Source organism: Cotesia glomerata, linkage group LG10, assembly GCF_020080835.1.
Source record: "Cotesia glomerata isolate CgM1 linkage group LG10, MPM_Cglom_v2.3, whole genome shotgun sequence".
Classification (NCBI taxonomy): domain Eukaryota; kingdom Metazoa; phylum Arthropoda; class Insecta; order Hymenoptera; family Braconidae; genus Cotesia; species Cotesia glomerata.
The window spans coordinates 7,253,726-7,273,088 of NC_058167.1; the positions used below are offsets into that span (position 1 = coordinate 7,253,726).

The following is a 19,363-nucleotide window of genomic DNA, read 5'->3' on the forward strand; positions in this document are numbered from 1 at the left end:
TTGTTCCTTGATAACAGACTTTCTCTTCACAAAGTTATATTTCAGTAGTTATGATCAGTTTGACGTTTAGTTAATGTCAAATTCTTGTCTTACGATTACTTGGAATTTGTGTTCAAGATACAATTCAGATATCCAGTCAAACTGACAGGAAGTTTATTTGATTTCTATCTAGTGAAATTTGATTCCAAATTGCACGCAAAAGGTTGATATGTTAAAAATAATTTTTGAATTTTAATTTATTGAAGTCGAAAACTAGTGAGAACTTTGCTAACTTTTTGACTTTTGATTGGCAGTAGATTAATTTCAGTGTGTAATCAAGTTTAATCAATATTGTAGATAATAACTTCAATTTCAGTTGAAGAAAATTTAACAAAACGTTAATTAAAAATTGCTATCAGCTTAACTGAATCAAGACAGACTAAAATTATCTTGGTAAAAGTAAAAATTATCTTGTTACAAAAATTTCTATTTTTTTTAGTAAAAAATATCAATATTACAGCTGACAACATATTTATATGCAATTTGTTGCTGATAAACTAATTACCTAGGAAAACTACGGCCGTAATCTGAAAGTAAGTTGCTAGAGAAAGTTACTATCACCTTGTTGGTAAATAAACTTGATCAATAGAGATACAGAAAGGTACTTTTAAATTAACACTTGAGGTCATAGAAACTAACGCTATCAATCAATTACAATCTTTTATACTGATCTTAGCATCTAATTTCGATGGTCAATTTGCATCGAGCCGGATTTGTTGGGAAGTTTAAAACTACCCTGATAGCCATCTTAACTTAAACTTTTATTCAATCTACTGCCGAAATTTGTAGCCAACTTGATGAAAAAAGTTGCAAACCAAACGTTTTTACTTAAGTTGTCTACAAGTTACAGTGCAATTTGACGTCAAGACTTGCAGTACAATTATTTTATTCAAGTTGTAGTAAAATTGTAGTACAATTTAACTAAAAGTTCGGTGTTAACTTGTATTCAAATTGGGGCTGTAAATTGCATTCAATTTGTTTACAACTATTGTACTATAAAAATTTACGGCAAACTTGATGTCAAGTTAACTGTAACTGCTGAAATGCAACTACCCTGATAGCCAAGTTGGCCGCAACTTTCTGTCAATCTACTGCCGCAACTTGTCACCAACTTGGCGGCAACTCTTGGAAAGTAACTCAGTTGGTGTCAACTTGTTCACCAAGTTGTCGGCAAAAGTTGCTCTGAAACTTTTTCACACCAAGTTGACGATAAGTTTCTCAAGAAATTTGGCGACATATTGCAGCAGTAGATTGGTCTCTTTTTTCTCAGAAACTTGTAGCCAACTTGGCGCCAACAGTTACAAATTCGGAAGTTGACCGCAAGTTGTCGCTAAGTTGGTGGCAACTATCTGACACCAACTTGGTTGGTCTGAAACTGTGGCTATCAGGGTACTTTTAATCAAAGCGTGGCTATCAGGGTATAATTACTGATAGTCGATAACATTAAACCATTATAAGTACCTATGTTATCGACCGTTCATGCAGTAACAGTTGGTACAAAAGAGTTCCGGTCGATAAAATATTGAAATGTAAAATTTAAAGATAAAATTTATAGCTCAACAAAATAATTCACACGTTCCAAAAGAAATAACATATTTATACGTGAAAACTAATGATTGTTTTATTTTTTCATATCCGGCTTGAAGTTTTCCCTCGTTTTCTATAACTGAGTTGTTCTATAGGACAAACAATGGTGAATTATAAAGTCATAGCTGTTCCCATTAAAATCGTACTTTGCGTCACTATATAAGACATATGTTTGTCCTATGAACATATATACTGTTTATTCCGATGCGTGGGGTGCTGCATGCTTATAAGTATAAGTTTAAGATACAATAAAGGTCTTGGTGGGTGTCTTTAGTACAGAAAGTGTAAATTATAATTATAATGAAATATTTGTATTTTTAATTGAAACGGCAATGAGCTTACCTCGCAAATTTTTACAACTCACGTTATATTGAGAGGATTGAGAGTAATTTCGTGGCAGTGATTTAGTTTTTAGCTTACCTGAAACAGATAAAAAAAACCATAATTACAATTTGAACGTTTAATTATATCTGATGTAAAAAAAAATGTATAATTCACTTGGTACAAGTAAATGCAGCAAATGGTACACGAGTTTGATTTAAGCGAACACGTTTCTCGTGTAAAAAGGACAATATTTTTTTGCGATGTCAACGTATAAATTTAATGGGTTCGGTGACCATAACTGAGAACACGCGCTCCAATGCCCCTCTACTTTGAGTTAAGTCCAGAAACTTTGTACGGGACTATCAAACATTTCTGACAAAGAAATTACTTTAGATACCAACCCTTGTCTAACATATCGAAAATAAATAAATCTATACTTTATAGTTCGATGTACATTAAAAAAAAATTATGAAATTTCAACCTAATTAAATTCAATTTATGGCTAGTTTCTATATGGTAATATCTGTAATTAATTCCTTGCAATAATAGGTGCTGTATAAATTAAATTCGATTACAATATTCTAATAAATTAGGAGAAATTTATTGCTATTAAAATTAATGAAGTACATTCAAAAAATGTTGTAAACATTTCTTAGGTAATAAGTTATCTACTTTACTACATCATTTTTACAGTATTTTAATAATTATAAATTAGAATTGTTAGTTGAGGTAATTAGTTGTTTTGTCATCAATCAACCACTATCATTTATAAAATTAAGATGAAATAATATATTATCACCGCTTTAAACTACTCAATAGTTACTGTTTGCGTGCTGACCATTAAAAAATGTAAGTCCCGACACATAACGGACTGAAGTATATACACAGAAAAAAAGATTTCTTGACTGGAGAATAAAATTCTTGGCTCAAGTAAATTTTCGGGTGCCCAAAGGAAGACCGAAGTTGTCTTGGCCGAAGTAAAAGTTTTTCTTGAAATTCTATTCTTGGTGGAAGTCATTTTTCTTAATTCAAATTATCATAAATACTTGATACAATAAATTTTTATATTGGATCAAGATTTTTAGATACTTTAGGAAAGCAGCACCACCTACTTCAGCTGAGAAAAAAATTTTCTCACCTTGAGAAAATTTTTCTCTTGAATATTTGATACCCATTTTAGATTATTTTAACACGCAATTATACATATTGAATGAAAGAAAATGTTTCAATATTATTTGATCTTCCCATTTGACATGTTCGTCAATAAAAATATTAATGAAAATTTATTATCAAGACATTTAATTTTTTGGAGCAAGAGAAAAATTTTCTCAAAACAAGAAAACTTTCTTGATTTGAATAAATTGACTTGGATCAAGATACGTATTTCTTGAAGCAAGAGAATTAATTTTGTTGGGATAAGTGAAATTTCTTGTGTCAAAAAAAAATTTTTTTTTCGCCCAAGAAAATAATTAGCAAGAAAAATATTTTCTTGGTTCAAGTAAACCATTCTTTCTGTGTACTTATTTGGTTGTCAAAGCTGTTGACAATCTTGTCATGACAAGATGCATAAAACACTGGTAATAATTTTATAATATATTACTGTTATTATTATTGTTATTAATTTAATGAAGTATTAATTTATAATATTTATTAGATAAAAAACTTACGACTTTTACTATGCGAAGTATGTTTGATATATTTGTTTTTCATATTCAAATTGTAAATTTTAATTAGAGCTGGCAAAATTAAATACGTGATATCTCACTTATGTAAATCACTATTTATTGACAGTGCTGGTAAATTAGTAAGTTTTTAGACTAGTAAATGTATAAAAATATAAAAATAAACATAAATATAGAGTGAATAGTCAGACCGCATGTCAGTAATGGACTGCGTAAAACTCGGCGTCAAGTGGAGGTTGTATAAATGATATGAGTAAATATTAATGCCATTCCCATATAATATTATTACATTATGTAGTCACAGTGTATGCGTATGCGGTACTTGACTGCGTGCCACAGTAGTTAAATGAATAAATGTATATATTTCGCCCTCATATGTTTCTGACAACCCCCCACGCAAGGTGTAATCATCAAAGCGCGACTTCATAGTCATAAATATTATAGGGTACTACAATTTATATTATTATCACATTACTGTCAGCGTTTAAAAACTCAAATTTTTTTTTTTTAATTTTTGAAATACTTCAACAAAAAGTATTGTTATCATAAAATTGCGTTTGTACTACACGCCCTCATCTGTATCATCGCGGATGATTGCATTGTAGGCGCGGAACCTGTTTGGAATATTTATTCAATTTCTGACGTGTATGTGTAATTACTTTCATAACTTATATGTATATATATAGTTATTACAAAAAGTGAAATGTAATAATTATAGACGTGAAGTTAAAATTATAAATAGGTGAAATAATCATTTGCTAATGAAGAAAAATATACAATAAAACTTAACTCTTATTATTGTAAACCCCTCTTTAAACTTTTATGTAATTAGCGAAAAATATAAAATGAAGCAAGATTTTGGCGAAAAAACGATTACTTTTTATTTAAAGTACTAAACGTTTGATGGCTCGCTTCTCCGGGCTTACATGAAAATTCGTTAATGTTTCTCAATAAAACAATTTTTTTTAACTTTACATCAGCATTTACCGTTAATTGATTTTAATTTCATTGAAATGCCTTATAAGTTTATTATATATACAAAAAAATTTTTTTCACCTTTGTACATGGACATCTCTATAACTATCATCGAGATTTTATTAAATTTAATAATAAATTAGTCGATTAACAATGGAATTGCGGCATTTCACTTTAATAAATGTGATTCAAAAGCAATGAATTTAAAATAAAAACTTGATATTTTCGAAACTAACTCAACATCGATAATATATTAGAAGCTAAAATTTTCACTAAAATATGATGCATCTCGCCGTATGAATTTGGAGTATTTAATTTGTTTAATAATTTTTTCAGTTTAGACAGTAAAAAATACGTGTGTTCATTCATTATATATATTTAATAAAATTTATAAATTAATTACACAAATAACTATCTGCAAATTTTTTAAATTATCGACGATAATTATCTAAAAAATATAATAAGCTTACGAATTTTAATCAAGATTTGATACAAATCGCATATATTCAATCTCTGTACCTCTATTAACATAGCCTGATAGCCACCTCATATTATAACTTTCAGATAACCTAGTGCCACAAATTATAGATAACTTGACGAAAAGTAGGCTGGCAATAAGTGTTAATCTACAAGTTATCGTAAAGTTATGGTCAACTTTTCTTCAACGAATTGTATTGAAACAATTGCCGTTAAGTTGCCGAAATTTTCTATTCAAGTTTATTATAAGCTTATAGATAACTTGTTTTTAAATATCGGCACTATCTTATTGTCAACTTGCATATAAGAATGGGCATTTGTAGACTTAACGTTAACTTAACGATAATTTGTCGCTAATTTATCTACAAGAACTTATAGTGTGAGGTGGCTATTAGGGTAATATCAAAATTTATGCAGTTAACTTAAGACAATAAATTTACCAAAAATTTATACACAGTCAAAGGTTTTTTTTTACTCAAAATCGAAGATAACTTCATTGAAATAATAATTTTATTCTTACTGATCTACTTTTTTACTTTCGCGAAAAATTGAATTTTTTTAATTTTAAAAAAATTAATATTTTTATAAATATTATCTGAAAATTTTAGAATGATCTGAGTGTTTAGAATGTATGTAATTTTCTACACCACGGATATTACTACCTGAGCACGCTTTATCGAGATAAAAAAAAAAACTTTAAAGGCGTTTTTCTCGAAACAACCTTTTTTAGCCTTGCATGAGTTGATTCTCAGAAAGTACGGAACCGATCCTTTTGAAATTTTGATCACATCCCTAATATGTATGAGTTCATCCGGAACTACGATTGTCTCAAAATTTTAAATTTTACTATATATTTATTATAGCAAAAATTACTGAAAAATCACCTATTTTTTTTTTTTTTTTTTTTTTTTGAAAAAGTTTGCCATTTCACTAATTATGTTTAAAGATTAATAGAGGTAATTCCAAACGAACTTATACTATTGTACTTCATCTAATGTTATCATTAATTTCTTTATTCCTGATGATTCACGGAGAAAAAAATATCGTTAGAATAATGATACGTATCGTTATTCTGACTATACGCCGTATAGTCATTTTTTTTAGAGATATATGCTGTATAGCCAATTCAGCTGTACAGCGGATCATCAAAATGACGATCCATATCATTATTTTAGCGTAACATTTAGTTAATTCAACTATACAGATCCTCACGTTAATAAAATAGTTGCCTGTCTTGACGAAACTACATATATTGGCCGCGTTCAAGCTTACTAAGTTCTTGGCAGATCTTAGCATATCTTGTAGCAACAACTTAAAGTAACTATATTGTTTTTTAAAAAAACCTATAATAAAACAATGCAAGATATATTTATTTAAGTGTGTCTAAATATTAATTTTTTGGTAGATAAAGTCAGCCCTACTCAGAACTTAGTAAACCTGAACGCAGCCATTGACAAGAGCTATACTCTGTATGCTTAAGTCAAACAAATGAATCCTTAAATCAGCAATCCGGATCGTTATTTTAAGGAAACGTCACTTGAGGATACGTTGGATAGTCATTTTAACAATATTTTTTTTCCGTGTTCGTTTCAAAAATATGGCTTAGGCAACTCACCTGCCTACTTTTTTAAAAATTACCCGTGACTAACATTTTTGTGTATCGAAAGTGTTTAAAATTAAAAAAAAATTTTTTTCTTGTATTTCGAGAATTTATTCATCAAGTCCTCCAACTTTTATATCATTATCTATCATAGACACTTAAAAGAAAAAAAAACCGCCTTTTTTTAGCGCAGAAAGTAAATTAATCCCTTAACTAACATTTTCTCATATGAACTATCTCTTTTCACTAAAAAGTTATTTACGAGTAAAGGGACAAAAATCCCTTTTTTTTCTAATTCTATTCTGAACAGTGAACATTAACTGAATTCTGACTTAAGGACCAATGCGCAATAGTTCAATTTCAATAAAGTAATTGACAATTTATGATATACCTGATTCTGGTTCGTCTGTATCAGCACCTCGAAGACAAGAGTGAAAACTACGTGAGAGTCGTCGACCCCCCGGTGATGTCGCTTCATTAGTCACCGCGGGATTCATATTGTTTTTACGTATTTCCAATTTATGATTGCACAATATTTAGCAACATAAAATAAAACACTCGAATAATCACTTTATCAATTATTATTTTAGGCAATGTAATATTCATAATTTTCAATATTTTATAAACAGGGAAAACAGAAAACGGAAGCTCCTTTTGTTGGTTGTCATCCGAAACCAAATACCGGACGTAGTAGTAGTCTACTACCTGCTTGTGCTTCCGGTAAGTCTTTTCAGAAGTTTAAGTACCATGTTCTTTCGTGCACGTGTAGCGCGGAAGACGATCAAGAAAAAAAAGAAGATTCAAAGAGAAAAATTTTATCATTTATTTACAAAAATAAAATTCAAATAAACACCTATAATTTTATCACTTTTCTTTATCTATATAATTTTCTTCTTTAATCAAACGAAGCATCAAATGTCATGTCAGAATTTGAAAATGTCATAGTGATAGATAATTTGTAGAATTTATAATATAACATATATAAATACAGTAATAACTGATTAGCGTTATAGTAACGAAATTAAACATACACATGTAGTGACAATATCGTGTATTATTTACTTTTTTTTCAAGGCTATTCGACGAAACATTAATTGATATATCATCAGCATAGAGTGGTGGCGTTTTCAGTCAGTGTAACACGACATCCGGTAAATAATGTGACCGTTCTATGCTCTGTCCAGTTCGTTTAAATAAATCAACTCATATGGTGTAGTGGGCGTTGCCTTTTTTTTACTCATCAGTCCTTTACGAATTTATCTAAGCTATATCATTTGTTTGTGTGATATAGCATATAGCCAACGCTTTAAATTAGTATATTTAAGTACATATATTATTGGAGTAAGTAAGTGTAAAAGAGCTGAACGGAAACGCACATGAACCAGCGGGGTCTCTTTCCCTCTTTTTATGTTACTTTTTTTTTCTTTTTTCAGGCCTTTTTTACTGTTTACCACCTGGACTGTGAACATGCAGCAGTAAAACAGGTGCAAGCCTCCTCGGCTCCATGTGTTTAAAGGGATGCCAATATCTTATCCGTATCCGTATCATTTTCAGAGCTCATTGATAAAATAATTTTTATACTTTAATATTATTTCTCGTATTGCGGAAATACTAAAACTTGTCGAGACTGCACGACGACAGAGCAATACCATTTATTATTTGATATGATATAAATGTGAATAGATATAGTCTTTAAACTCAATACAAGAAATTCACTCTTTGAATATAAATATATGTGTGTACGTCTTATATTATGATACTCCTCCGATTTCAAAGGAATGTATTCAGATACAATTGTCAACCTCGTGAAGAAAAAAAAAGTCTCTCAATTTCTGTTGTTATATATAACTTTATACAAGTAAATTTTCTTTTGTACATGTGAATACAATACTCTTTACAAAATAAGAACGAAAACTCGAAACATCAACTTAGAGGCGAGTTCTCTTGCACAAAACACCAAGGACACCGCGTCCAAAGCGAGTATACGTACTCCAAAAAAAGAAAAAAATATATATATACATATATATATATATATATATATATATATAATAAATAAGGTATGAGAATGTCACGATTTTTAAAATTTTCTTCTGTTCATCTTTATAATTGAATTTTTTAAAAATAAATTACCAATAAGTGTTATCTGGATTATCGAGAATACAATTACAATACTTAAAAGACTTTATGCTTGATGATCAATAAAAACAATCAATATTATAAATATCACGAAATAATTGATGATTATATCACTCACTTTTAATTTATCACAGATATTTTTTATTAAATAAAAAATTAATTGAAAATAATAATTGTAAATTAAAAACAAAGTTAAATGAATTATTAATTGTATCAGCGCACGTTAGTCCACTCGCATCCAAGCAAAGTTGAAACTAGACTGTTGAGACTTGTGGTTGGTGTACAACAAAAGTGGGAGACGTATGTTGCCGAACTGAACCGACTGAGCCGACGCATCGTATCGTTTATGCGCCTGTACTAACATACAAACCTACAGCATTATTACTTTTACACATGTATACGTATGTATACATGTGTATTTGTATACAATGTTACATTAAATGTATTTGTTATATTCGTTGAAAATACAATACCAGCACTTGAAGCGTCCTCTGATATGATGGTTTATTGCACGATTGTAAATAAAAGCTTTCACGAATTACCATCCCTGACATATTTCATTTGAGAATCAACTTCCATGAACAATAGTAGACACTACATGTGAATATAATTGTAATTGTTACTCTGATTATTGTCTACAGTCTACTGTGTAATTATTTATGTGTATAGTAGTGGTTATAATAACATAGTCGTGTTAACACTAGTATACCGTTTCGATCTTTTTTTTTATCCTTTTTTTTTTTTTTTTTTTTTTTTTTATCAACAGGAATAATTTAGTTTTGTTCTAATTATCTGACCTATCTTTCTGATGGTTTACAGCGTTTATGTTATTGACACATATCCATATGTATAGGTGTACCTACATCTATATAAAAAGTATTAGACAGACGCCCTAGTTGTGAGTCTACATTGCATATATAATACTATAAAATGTACGGTTATGGCGAGCACTATTTTTAGAGCATCGTGTGCATCATGACGGTCCACTACTCTGTGTGCCATCGTTTAATACCATTTTTTTACGCTCGAATTATCGAAAAAACAATATTCAATAATTATTTTTATCAATTCACGGAGCTTGACATTGAATTATTTTAGTACTTTTATGTACATCGATTGTGTAATACGATCTTATCAGATTGTTTAACTATAATATTATTGTTCAAATATGGAAATTATTATTAATATTTTATAGATAAAAGTTATAAGTATTAGGGGAAACATTGTACACAATAGGCTGTATGAAAAAAAAACGGAGTAATTTTTTTCACCCCAAAAAATATTCTGAAAATATTGTCCAGGAAATCTAAAAAATGACCCCATGAAAAAGGCAGCTCTTAATTTTAATATTAAGAGATTCCTCATTTCCTATTTAATTAACATGGAGAAATTTTTAACCTTTGAAATTTTGTAACTTAACCGTTTTTTAGACTAATGAGACCAACAAAAATTTTTGTAGAGAATTAAATGCTCTACAAAGAGGTCTTTATCAATTTTTTTTTTAAATTTACTTCTTTAAAAGTTATTCGAGATTAAATTTAAACTTAATAAAAATTTTGAGTTTTTTTTTTTCAATTTCTTGGCAAAATAATCGGACTCTTTCGGAAATTCCGTTCTAAATTATTTTCACTGAAGTATTTTTAAGATTCTAAAAATATTTCGATTGCGTTGTGATAGTAGTTCTGTTAAAAAACTATGTTTTAAAAACTTTTGATTGATATGAAAAATAATAATAATAATTTTTATTTTATTTATTTATTTCACATTTATTATAGCTATAACATTTTCTCTATTCTATTCTTATAAAAATAGATTTCATATATTTTTTGAAACGATATTTATGATTTAATTACCATGTTTGGATTTTAAAAACGTCGATTATTATGAATCATCAAAAATGTATAAAATTTATATTTCTGAGCTCAGAGGCATCGAAAAAGTTTAAACAACATTACATTTAATATTTTCGAGCTCAATAAAATTTGCCAATTAGTAACAATTGTTTAAAACAGCAGTTTTTTTTAACAAAACTACACAGAAAAAAAACTTCTTGCACCAAGAAAATTTTAACGAAAATAAAAGTTATTTTGAAGCAAGAAGAAATTTTCTTGGCTCAAGAAACTTTGACTTCATTCAAGAAATTTTTAATTTTTCTTGATATTTTTTTTAGCCAAGAAAATTTACCCTCCAGTCAAGAATATTTTTTTTCAGTGTATCGTTATAACGCAATCGAAATTCAGAATCTCGAAAAGACTTAAAAAAAGAAAATTAAGAGTAAGTTTAGTAAAAAATATGATTAATTCACCAAAAATAAAAAAAAAACCTCATAACTCACAATTTCTGGTAAATTAAATTTTAGGCTAAACAATATTTTCAGGGCATTTTTTTTTTTGCGAAAAACAAATATTTGATTTTTATTCAACCTAATATGAACAGAGTAAAAATTCTTAAATCATTACATCAAAAAAATTTTATACAAAATTTTTATGCAAAATATTTAACACCTTCATACGTTAATTCGATACAGTTGTATTAAATTAACACAGAAAAGTTAAATGTAAAACATTAAACATAAAAATTTCTTACAAAAACTTTTTTCAATTCAATGAAGGAAAATTTTTTATCATTTATTAAATAATAAAATAGTTCTTGTTTATATACAGTTTGGATGAAAATCGAAAGACTTAAAAAACTTGTTGACAATTATTTTAAATGCAAAAAGAAAACAATTTTTTTTCTTCTGTGTATAATTATGAGAGAAACGTTTTCTGTATTTTAGTGTTTAAATAATTCCGTAGAACAAAAAAACGGAAATATAAACTATCCAGAATGATTTCTTAGAGCTGTGACTTTGTATTCTATTATTAGGTAATACGTAATTAATTAAAAAGATAAAAAATTAATACGAAAATGAAAAAAAATACGTAACGCGTTTTACGAGACAAGGTAAGTTTTAGAACTTACTTGATAACGACTATTGGATAATTAAGGCTATTTAACAAAAATTAGTGTAGAAAGACAGAGTAAACGCTTACCTTTACTACCGTCCTCATTTACAGGTGGAGGAAACCCTCGAGGTAAGGATAAAGACTTTAACTCACCTGAAACAAAATAATGTTATAATTAATAATGTAAATTAATTAAATTAATGTATTGGATAATGGCAACTGAATATTAAAAATTAATTTGAGTAATCAACATTATGAATTTGATGCAACAAGTTCTGTTGTATATAGTTATGCAACTGTACACGCGTCTATTTAACAAATCAACGTTAGGTTAGTAATGCTTGTTACACTAAGTTGAAGAGCAAAAACACGCAGTAAACGTATACAGACCGTATCTTTATAATCTATTGTTTGTCCTGTAACGAGAATCAGTGACAAAAAAGTATTAAAATAACCAAGACAAAAAAATTATTTTTACGGTACTTTTCAATTCTGGAAATAATTTTTTAGATTACTGTGTTAAATATGCATAACGTTTTTTGCATACTTACAAAACGTGTATGATTAAAAGAACACAGCTGAATCGATGAATTAAAGAAAGAAAAAAAAAAAAAAAAAAACAACTATCTTTTTTTTGTGATTGAATATCGGTTAATTTGTTCTCGAGATATTGTATACGCACGACAAAACACACAAATATAAGGCTAGACATTCGTAGACTTAAATATGCAAAATTGCTTGCTAGAACCTCAAAATGTAGAAATTCGATGAAAATTTGACTTAAACATCAGTGTAACACTAATGACTATCAAAATTTCAGCAAATTCTATTTTCATGGCAATTAAAAAAAATATACTAAGATAGTTTTCACACTACATATAGTCTGTGCTTTTGCTTTTTTTCTTACTCAATAATGTTGCCTTCCTCACAAATTATTCCTTACTTGCTTTCTCTCATGATCATTTTGGTTTACTTTACTAGTTTATATTAATAATTTCTAAAAACTATGAGTCTAAGAATTTCCAAATTTTTGAAAGTAATTATAAGTATAGCATTCTTTGAATGCATTAAGTACAAAAGCGTAAAAATGTGCGATTTTTTCACTCTTCTCCGATTCTGTTTGTATACAAAAATGTCATTTTTAATTGCAACTATCTCGCGCTTGGGGATTTTTTCAAATTTTAAGAACAAGGGTATTTTTATATTCTCAATAAGTATACAAAAATTTAGAATTTTCAGAAACTGGACTCACGGCGCAATAACTATACTTTAAGTGAAGATATTATGCACGAGATTTTGTTGAAAATATGTACTATATATAATCTTAATAGACTGCAAACTTGGAAATTTTATAAACATTTATAATATATGTCAGTTTATTGTGAGCTGTACGTAAGTAGTACTATTTTCAAATAGCAAATTGAAAGTGAAAGAGATAGGAGTAAATACTCAATAATATTCACTAATAGAGAATTTTGTCAAGTTGCCACACTCTTTGAAATGAATAGCATTCGTATGAATATGTATGTAAATCTAAGTAACGTCATTACATCTACATAATATTCTATGGCGACAACTACCGTATTAAGATAAAAATGAGAAAAAGATGATTCATTCAATAGGTTCATGAAACTTCATTATTTTTGTTCACGTTCTCGTTTTGTTCCCCTTTGCTCATTTAAGTTATTCATGCAAGCGTTATTAAAAGATGCAGTAATTTTTAAAATTTATTATAATTACTAGTTAGTGAATAATGGAATAACTGAAATATAACACATTTGTTTTTTTCCTACATTTAAATCCAAACTTGTATTCTAGTTATATATAGCCGATAGGCGTTTAATTTTCAATAAATAAATAAATAACATTTTTATATTTTACTATCCGATTTGATTTTTTGGTAAGTAATACAATTAATAATTTTGATTAGGTATGTGTACAAATGACGGTTTTGAATCAAGATTTCAGTCGTTTAGATTTTGAAATTTACCAGGTTTGTGGTAAGAAAGTATTTTTCCAAATAAACAGTTTTCTAAAAGTATTGTTTCAAGGATATCTAGTGAAAAACATCTTTTTTTTAAATATGTAATCAATTTCATGACCAAAAGTACACACGGAAAAAAGAAAATTCGAATAATTACAATATATAATGTGATTATATATTGGAAAAATCCAATATATAATGGAAAAATCACAGTTTCAGATTGTTATTATTACAGATTTTATAAGAATTACATTGTAGAATGTAATATTTACATTGAAAGCTCTGAAAATTAACATTCAAAGTTTGAATTTAGAAAAATGTTATTTCGAACTGTAATTTTTCTAGTTTTGAATACGACGGGACACTTATTACTATTTATAATGTAATTTTTCGAGTTTTCTTTTTTCCGTGCAATAAATTTTTTTGTTTAAAAATATTTCCAATAGGATATTATTGCACAGAATCTGTAGTTCTAGAACCTGGAGTTACACGACCATTAAGTCAAAATTTTTCAAAAACTGTAAATGCAAACACATATAACTAGTAACTGTATAACCCCAAATTTTAATTCAACTTACTTGAAAGAATCATTACTGGTTATTTTCGAGTAGACATTAAAGTATGTCAGTAGTATTATATCAAAACGTATTCATAAAGAGCTGGCCATCAAATGAAATTTTTATTTCGTTTAATTCATTCAAAAATTAATTTAAAATTTATACACTCACTTGTAGATTATCTAGAAAATATTTAAAATAGCTCCATGGAATTGCAAAACGTCAAATAACATAGTTCAAGCTCGATTATCGGAAGCCAGATTGAAAACAAATAGTCTTTAAGTTATAGAACATTTTCATTCTTTAAGTGGGAAGTTACAAACATGTCTAAAAATATCATAAAATAATTGGATCAAAGTAACAACTATAGATTAAATTGATATAAATACATTGTACGAAAGAATTTACATTACAAAAATTAAAAATATTACATTTCCTCTCTAAAAATGAACACTGGTATTATTTTAACATAAACTATAAACGAGTATATTTTTTAAAATAAATAGAGGCATCAAATGAATATGTTTCAACGTAAATTTTTTGATAATAAAACACACAACGATATTCACTTAATTCTGTACTATGAAAGACTACTCAGTTACATATTATAATGTAAAATTATTTTTATCTCTGCTACAAGCTACAACATGAAAAAATCAATGACAAGTATTAACTGATGAAGGTATATAATGTATACTGAAAATTTTTATAATTTATTATTTTTTATATATAAGCCATTCTGATTTTACACGATATTTATAAGTTAGAATTTATTGCAAATTGTTACTATTGTACTATTTAACAACAATAAATTCAAATTTTAATACGTCTTCAAAAATTAGCAAATGATGAAATTTTTTGTACAATACTAGTTGTTATGGTTATTGACATATTTAAAGTAAATGTTATTATGAATTTTATTGCAAATAAAATCGATTGTAGCCCTTAAAAATATTGAGTTGAAAAATTCTCATTTTTTTAATATTCTCACAATTTCTATTTTTATTCCGATAAAATAGTTATTATTATTATTATTATTATTATTATTATTATTATTAATATTATTATTATTATTATTTTAATATTCTCACAATAATATAATAACAAATCAGGTGAAAGTCCGCTTTATTTGACGTTAAAAACGGGACTTTTTCCTGTGTACAGCCGCTCCACTTCCGGAGTACCGGATGTATTAAGTCGCCAGATTGTCCGGATTCAAATTACCCTTTATAGTAGATATTTACATAAGATTGAATCCTTTTTTCGTTCAACTTCAATCGTTAAAATTTAAAAAGTTTAATAAAACTGACAAAAACTCAGCTGCGTTGCGGCATACATAAAAATATCACTGGCTCATTTCCAAGAGTCGATTGTGGATACATAAACATGGGAAAATCGTAAATTTGTGTGCGGCACAATAACTGTGAGCCAAAAGCAAAACAGAAAGAGAAAGATATAGATTAAGATACGAAAGACAGAAGAACGCTAAACGGAAGGAGGGGGCGGGTTAAGTGGGACGAGGTGAAAGAGAATATCAATTTTCTCCAAAGCTTTTCGTCTATTTTTCATTATTTTACTTCCTGTATCTTTGCAATACTCTATAGAGTATAAAATACTCACTTTGCCTTTACTTCAACAAAAGATATTATTTTATTATATAAACTTTTATTATTCTTTCCATCTCCATCAACTTCACAATAATTCAATTCTTAGATTCACTTTCTATAAAATTAATCATTCTAGAATTCTTTCATTATTATTTTCATTTATTTCTTCATTATTTTTAATACATTAATCTATAAAAAGAAGCTATAACTTCCGCTCTAATAGATACATAAAATAATTTAATCAATAAAAAAATGTCAAAGGTAGAAAAATTATTTAAATTATAGTAATGCATAACTTACAAGGCGGTATAGGTAAATTTGTATCAACTTTACTATTCGACAGACGTGATAAATCAGGATGCATTGTGTGTCGTTGTTGACGATAACCTTTTGCGGGTAGAGTTCTGGCTTTTCTCACAAAAGACGCTGTTGATAAGATTTCGGGTTAATTCACTTTATTTATTTTAATTTGTATTTTATATTCCATTACTTAAGTGTAATATTTATGTACAATATTAAAAATAAAAAATAAAAACGTGTAACGAGATAAAACAAAAATAAATTGTTAATTTAATTTTAAGTAAATATAAACAATTCTGAGCATAGCAGTTGAGAAACACTGTTGCTTATCTCGAATTTATTATCAGTAAGGAAATACGGAAATTCAACTTTTAATCACCATCCGTTTTAAATGGTCATCATGATCATTCACTCCAAAATAAATTCAATAGTGTCGCTAAAAATATTTAATTTTTACCAACTGTAAAAATATATTTTTCTCAATATATATTGCTAAATTTAAACAAAAATTGTTTAACAAAAATAACATTTAATAGTTTTGTTTAATTTCTCAATAAATGCAAGCCATGAGTGAGTCACTCTTTAAAGGTTTACGTAGGATGAACAAGACACTAGTTGAAAAACATTCAGGTAACACTTCCTTGTGTTTTATTATTCATTTAGTTCCTAGCAAAAATATATTGCTAATCTTTAGCAATCAAATGTTTTTCTTAAACAATTTTTATAAATAAATATTCAAATACTTGAATTATATTTTCACTATCAATAGACCCATTATTCTCTACTGTGACTCATTGTAAACACAAAAAAATAATACTACCAATTTTTCAGTGGTTACCACATCAACTTTCATTTTATTTAGTTTTAAAACAAAATAAAAACTATATGTAATATTTATCTATTATAAAAAGAAGCCTTCAAGACTTTTAACAATAAACGATCTTATGCCGCACGCTTGTATCTTGATGTTCAATTACGTCACCATATAATAAGTGTTACTAATAACATCTAAGAAATTTCGTAATCATTATTGAGTGTGGACTAGAGTCAAATTATAACCTACTTAGAGTAATAAGAGTACACTACTTGCATATCGGGTTCGCGTTCTATGGAGAAAACCATTGTTTGCAATTTATTACAGAGAAACTCTTATTTCACCTTAGAGTGTAAACTCATCAACCAACTATGCTCTTTAACCTTTTTCTATTGTTTCTTTTTTTCTGTTGGCGTCGAGGTTCTGAAGATTATATGTTTATATCAAATGAAATAAATAAGAGCTCAATAATTAGTCAAAACATATCAATTAATTGCTGTTTTATCTTTGTTCGTTTTTATTTTTTATGATATTTAAATAAGATGACAATTGACAATTTTTTGGATTTTTTTAAACTAATAATTTATTGTAGAAAAAGATATTTTAAAAAATTGCCCGTGAAGAAATTTGAAAAAATTGTGAGTCAAAATTTTTATAAATGTTTTTTCTTATTTGTTTAAAAAAAATTAAAAATATCTACTAAATAAAATACCAGTTTTCTTCATGGCAGTTAATTTTATAGACACGCAAAAATTTTTATAAAAATTGAATAATTATAAAAAAAAAAATGAATAAATTATAATTGTGAACTCTAAAGAATATTTTTTTACAGTAATTTTTTTGATAAAAAAATTTTTAAATATTTACTGATTTCAGTATCATTAGTTTTTCATTATATTACTCACGATCACTTTCAGAACATGACGAATCATCTTCTTCCTCTTGATAATCAAAACTGTCTTTTCTTGTCCACCTCACAAATGAATTCCACAGTCTTCGATGACCCATTTTTTAATAAAATTATGCTAAACACAATTTGAAGAAAGAAAAAAAACACTTTTTTGCATCAAGTACATAAAAATATTTGAACAATAGCCACATGTATATCTTTAATGATTGAACGGCATTGAATCACTGATTATTCACTTATTCACTTGTTGATTATATTACGCTGTACTTTAATCAATTAAAATAGCTGGAATTTAATGGTAAATAAAAAGCTATTGCCACTTGTACTTTACAGAATATAAAACACGTATAAGCATTCGAAACATTACTAACAGACTGGATGAGAAGCGGTTGTAAGTTTTATTTTATTTTGTTTTATCGTATCCGCAAAGGAACGGATGACGATGCAATGACACTGTCTGCAATGACGGATAAAAGCGTTCTACCTCATATAATTCGATAAATAACAACTATATGTATGTTGATGGCTACTGTAACGAGGTATGGGAGCGTCTCTTTGAACAGTTCGAACTAATCTGATAAATCGGAGTAATGTAATATAATACAATCAGAGATAAATGTAACATAATATAAAAATATGTTAATCATTTAAAGTTTGTCGTTTAAATATTGACGCATGTTGCGGTTTTGGAAATTTAAAACATAATTCAAAGCTATTCAGTGTATCATTGATAAAATTTCTATCCTCAGTGTTTAAATATTGTTATTTAAACACTCAACTAATTTTGCTTGTTTGAATTTATTCGTGGTGTCGCTAGCTAACAGATAACTTTTATGTGGGTTTTGTAGACAGGGACAAACATTGATGGTAATGTAGAAACTAGTCACGCAATGACACAACCTGCAGTTCCCCTGATAGCCACCTTACCTATAACTTACTGTCAATCTACGTCCGCAATTTGAAGCAAACTTGACGGAAAGAGTTGGCAAAGCGAGCGATTACCTATTAGTTACCTATAACTTACTCTGCAAATAGACGTCAAAACTTGTTGTACAAGTATTTCCGTCAAATTGTAGTAAAGTTGAAAGGAAATTTAACTACAAGTTTGATTGTTAACTTGTATTCAAGTTGCGACCGTAGATTTCCATCAATTTGCTTACAACTGTTGTTGAGTGAAGAATTACCGCCAACTTGATCTATAAATTAACCGTAACTGCTGGAAGTCAACACTTACTGAGAAAGCGCTGGCTATCAGGGTCAATTATTATTCTCAATTAGAGGAAAATTGCAATAAAATTTGAAGTGGTAAAAATTAAAGCTGTTTTTTAAAGACCGAATGACGTAAAATATTTAGAAGATTTTTAGACTTCAATCGGATGCAAACTTTTTTTAGAACCCTTACTGTGATATGGTAAGAAACGTA

The 19,363-nt window shown here is 27.9% G+C and overlaps 1 protein-coding gene and 1 long non-coding RNA gene across 14 annotated transcripts in view; one reads left to right on the forward strand and one right to left on the reverse strand.

Annotated features, from left to right (window-relative positions):
- Window positions 1–19,363, reverse strand: part of LOC123273022 (disabled homolog 2-interacting protein) — a 66,690-nt gene that overhangs the window by 28,452 nt on the left and 18,875 nt on the right. For 4 of the 13 annotated variants that reach the window (XM_044740109.1, XM_044740111.1, XM_044740102.1 and 1 more), the window contains 3 exons: window positions 16,217–16,342; window positions 11,856–11,921; window positions 1,969–2,046 (listed from right to left, as the gene is read on the reverse strand). The exons of 1 other annotated variant lie outside the window; for it this stretch is intronic. In XM_044740109.1, the coding sequence (XP_044596044.1) occupies window positions 1,969–2,046; window positions 11,856–11,921; window positions 16,217–16,342 (270 nt within the window). Of the gene's footprint in view, window positions 1–1,968; window positions 2,047–7,075; window positions 8,674–11,855; window positions 11,922–14,330; window positions 14,359–16,216; window positions 16,343–17,935; window positions 18,355–19,363 lie in introns of those variants that run through there. 8 more of the 13 variants (XM_044740113.1, XM_044740114.1, XM_044740104.1 and 5 more) reach the window with 8 other exon arrangements.
- LOC123273025 lies at window positions 1,441–5,290 on the forward strand. Its single transcript, XR_006511223.1, has 2 exons — window positions 1,441–1,472; window positions 5,141–5,290. It is a non-coding gene; the product is annotated as an uncharacterized LOC123273025 (long non-coding RNA).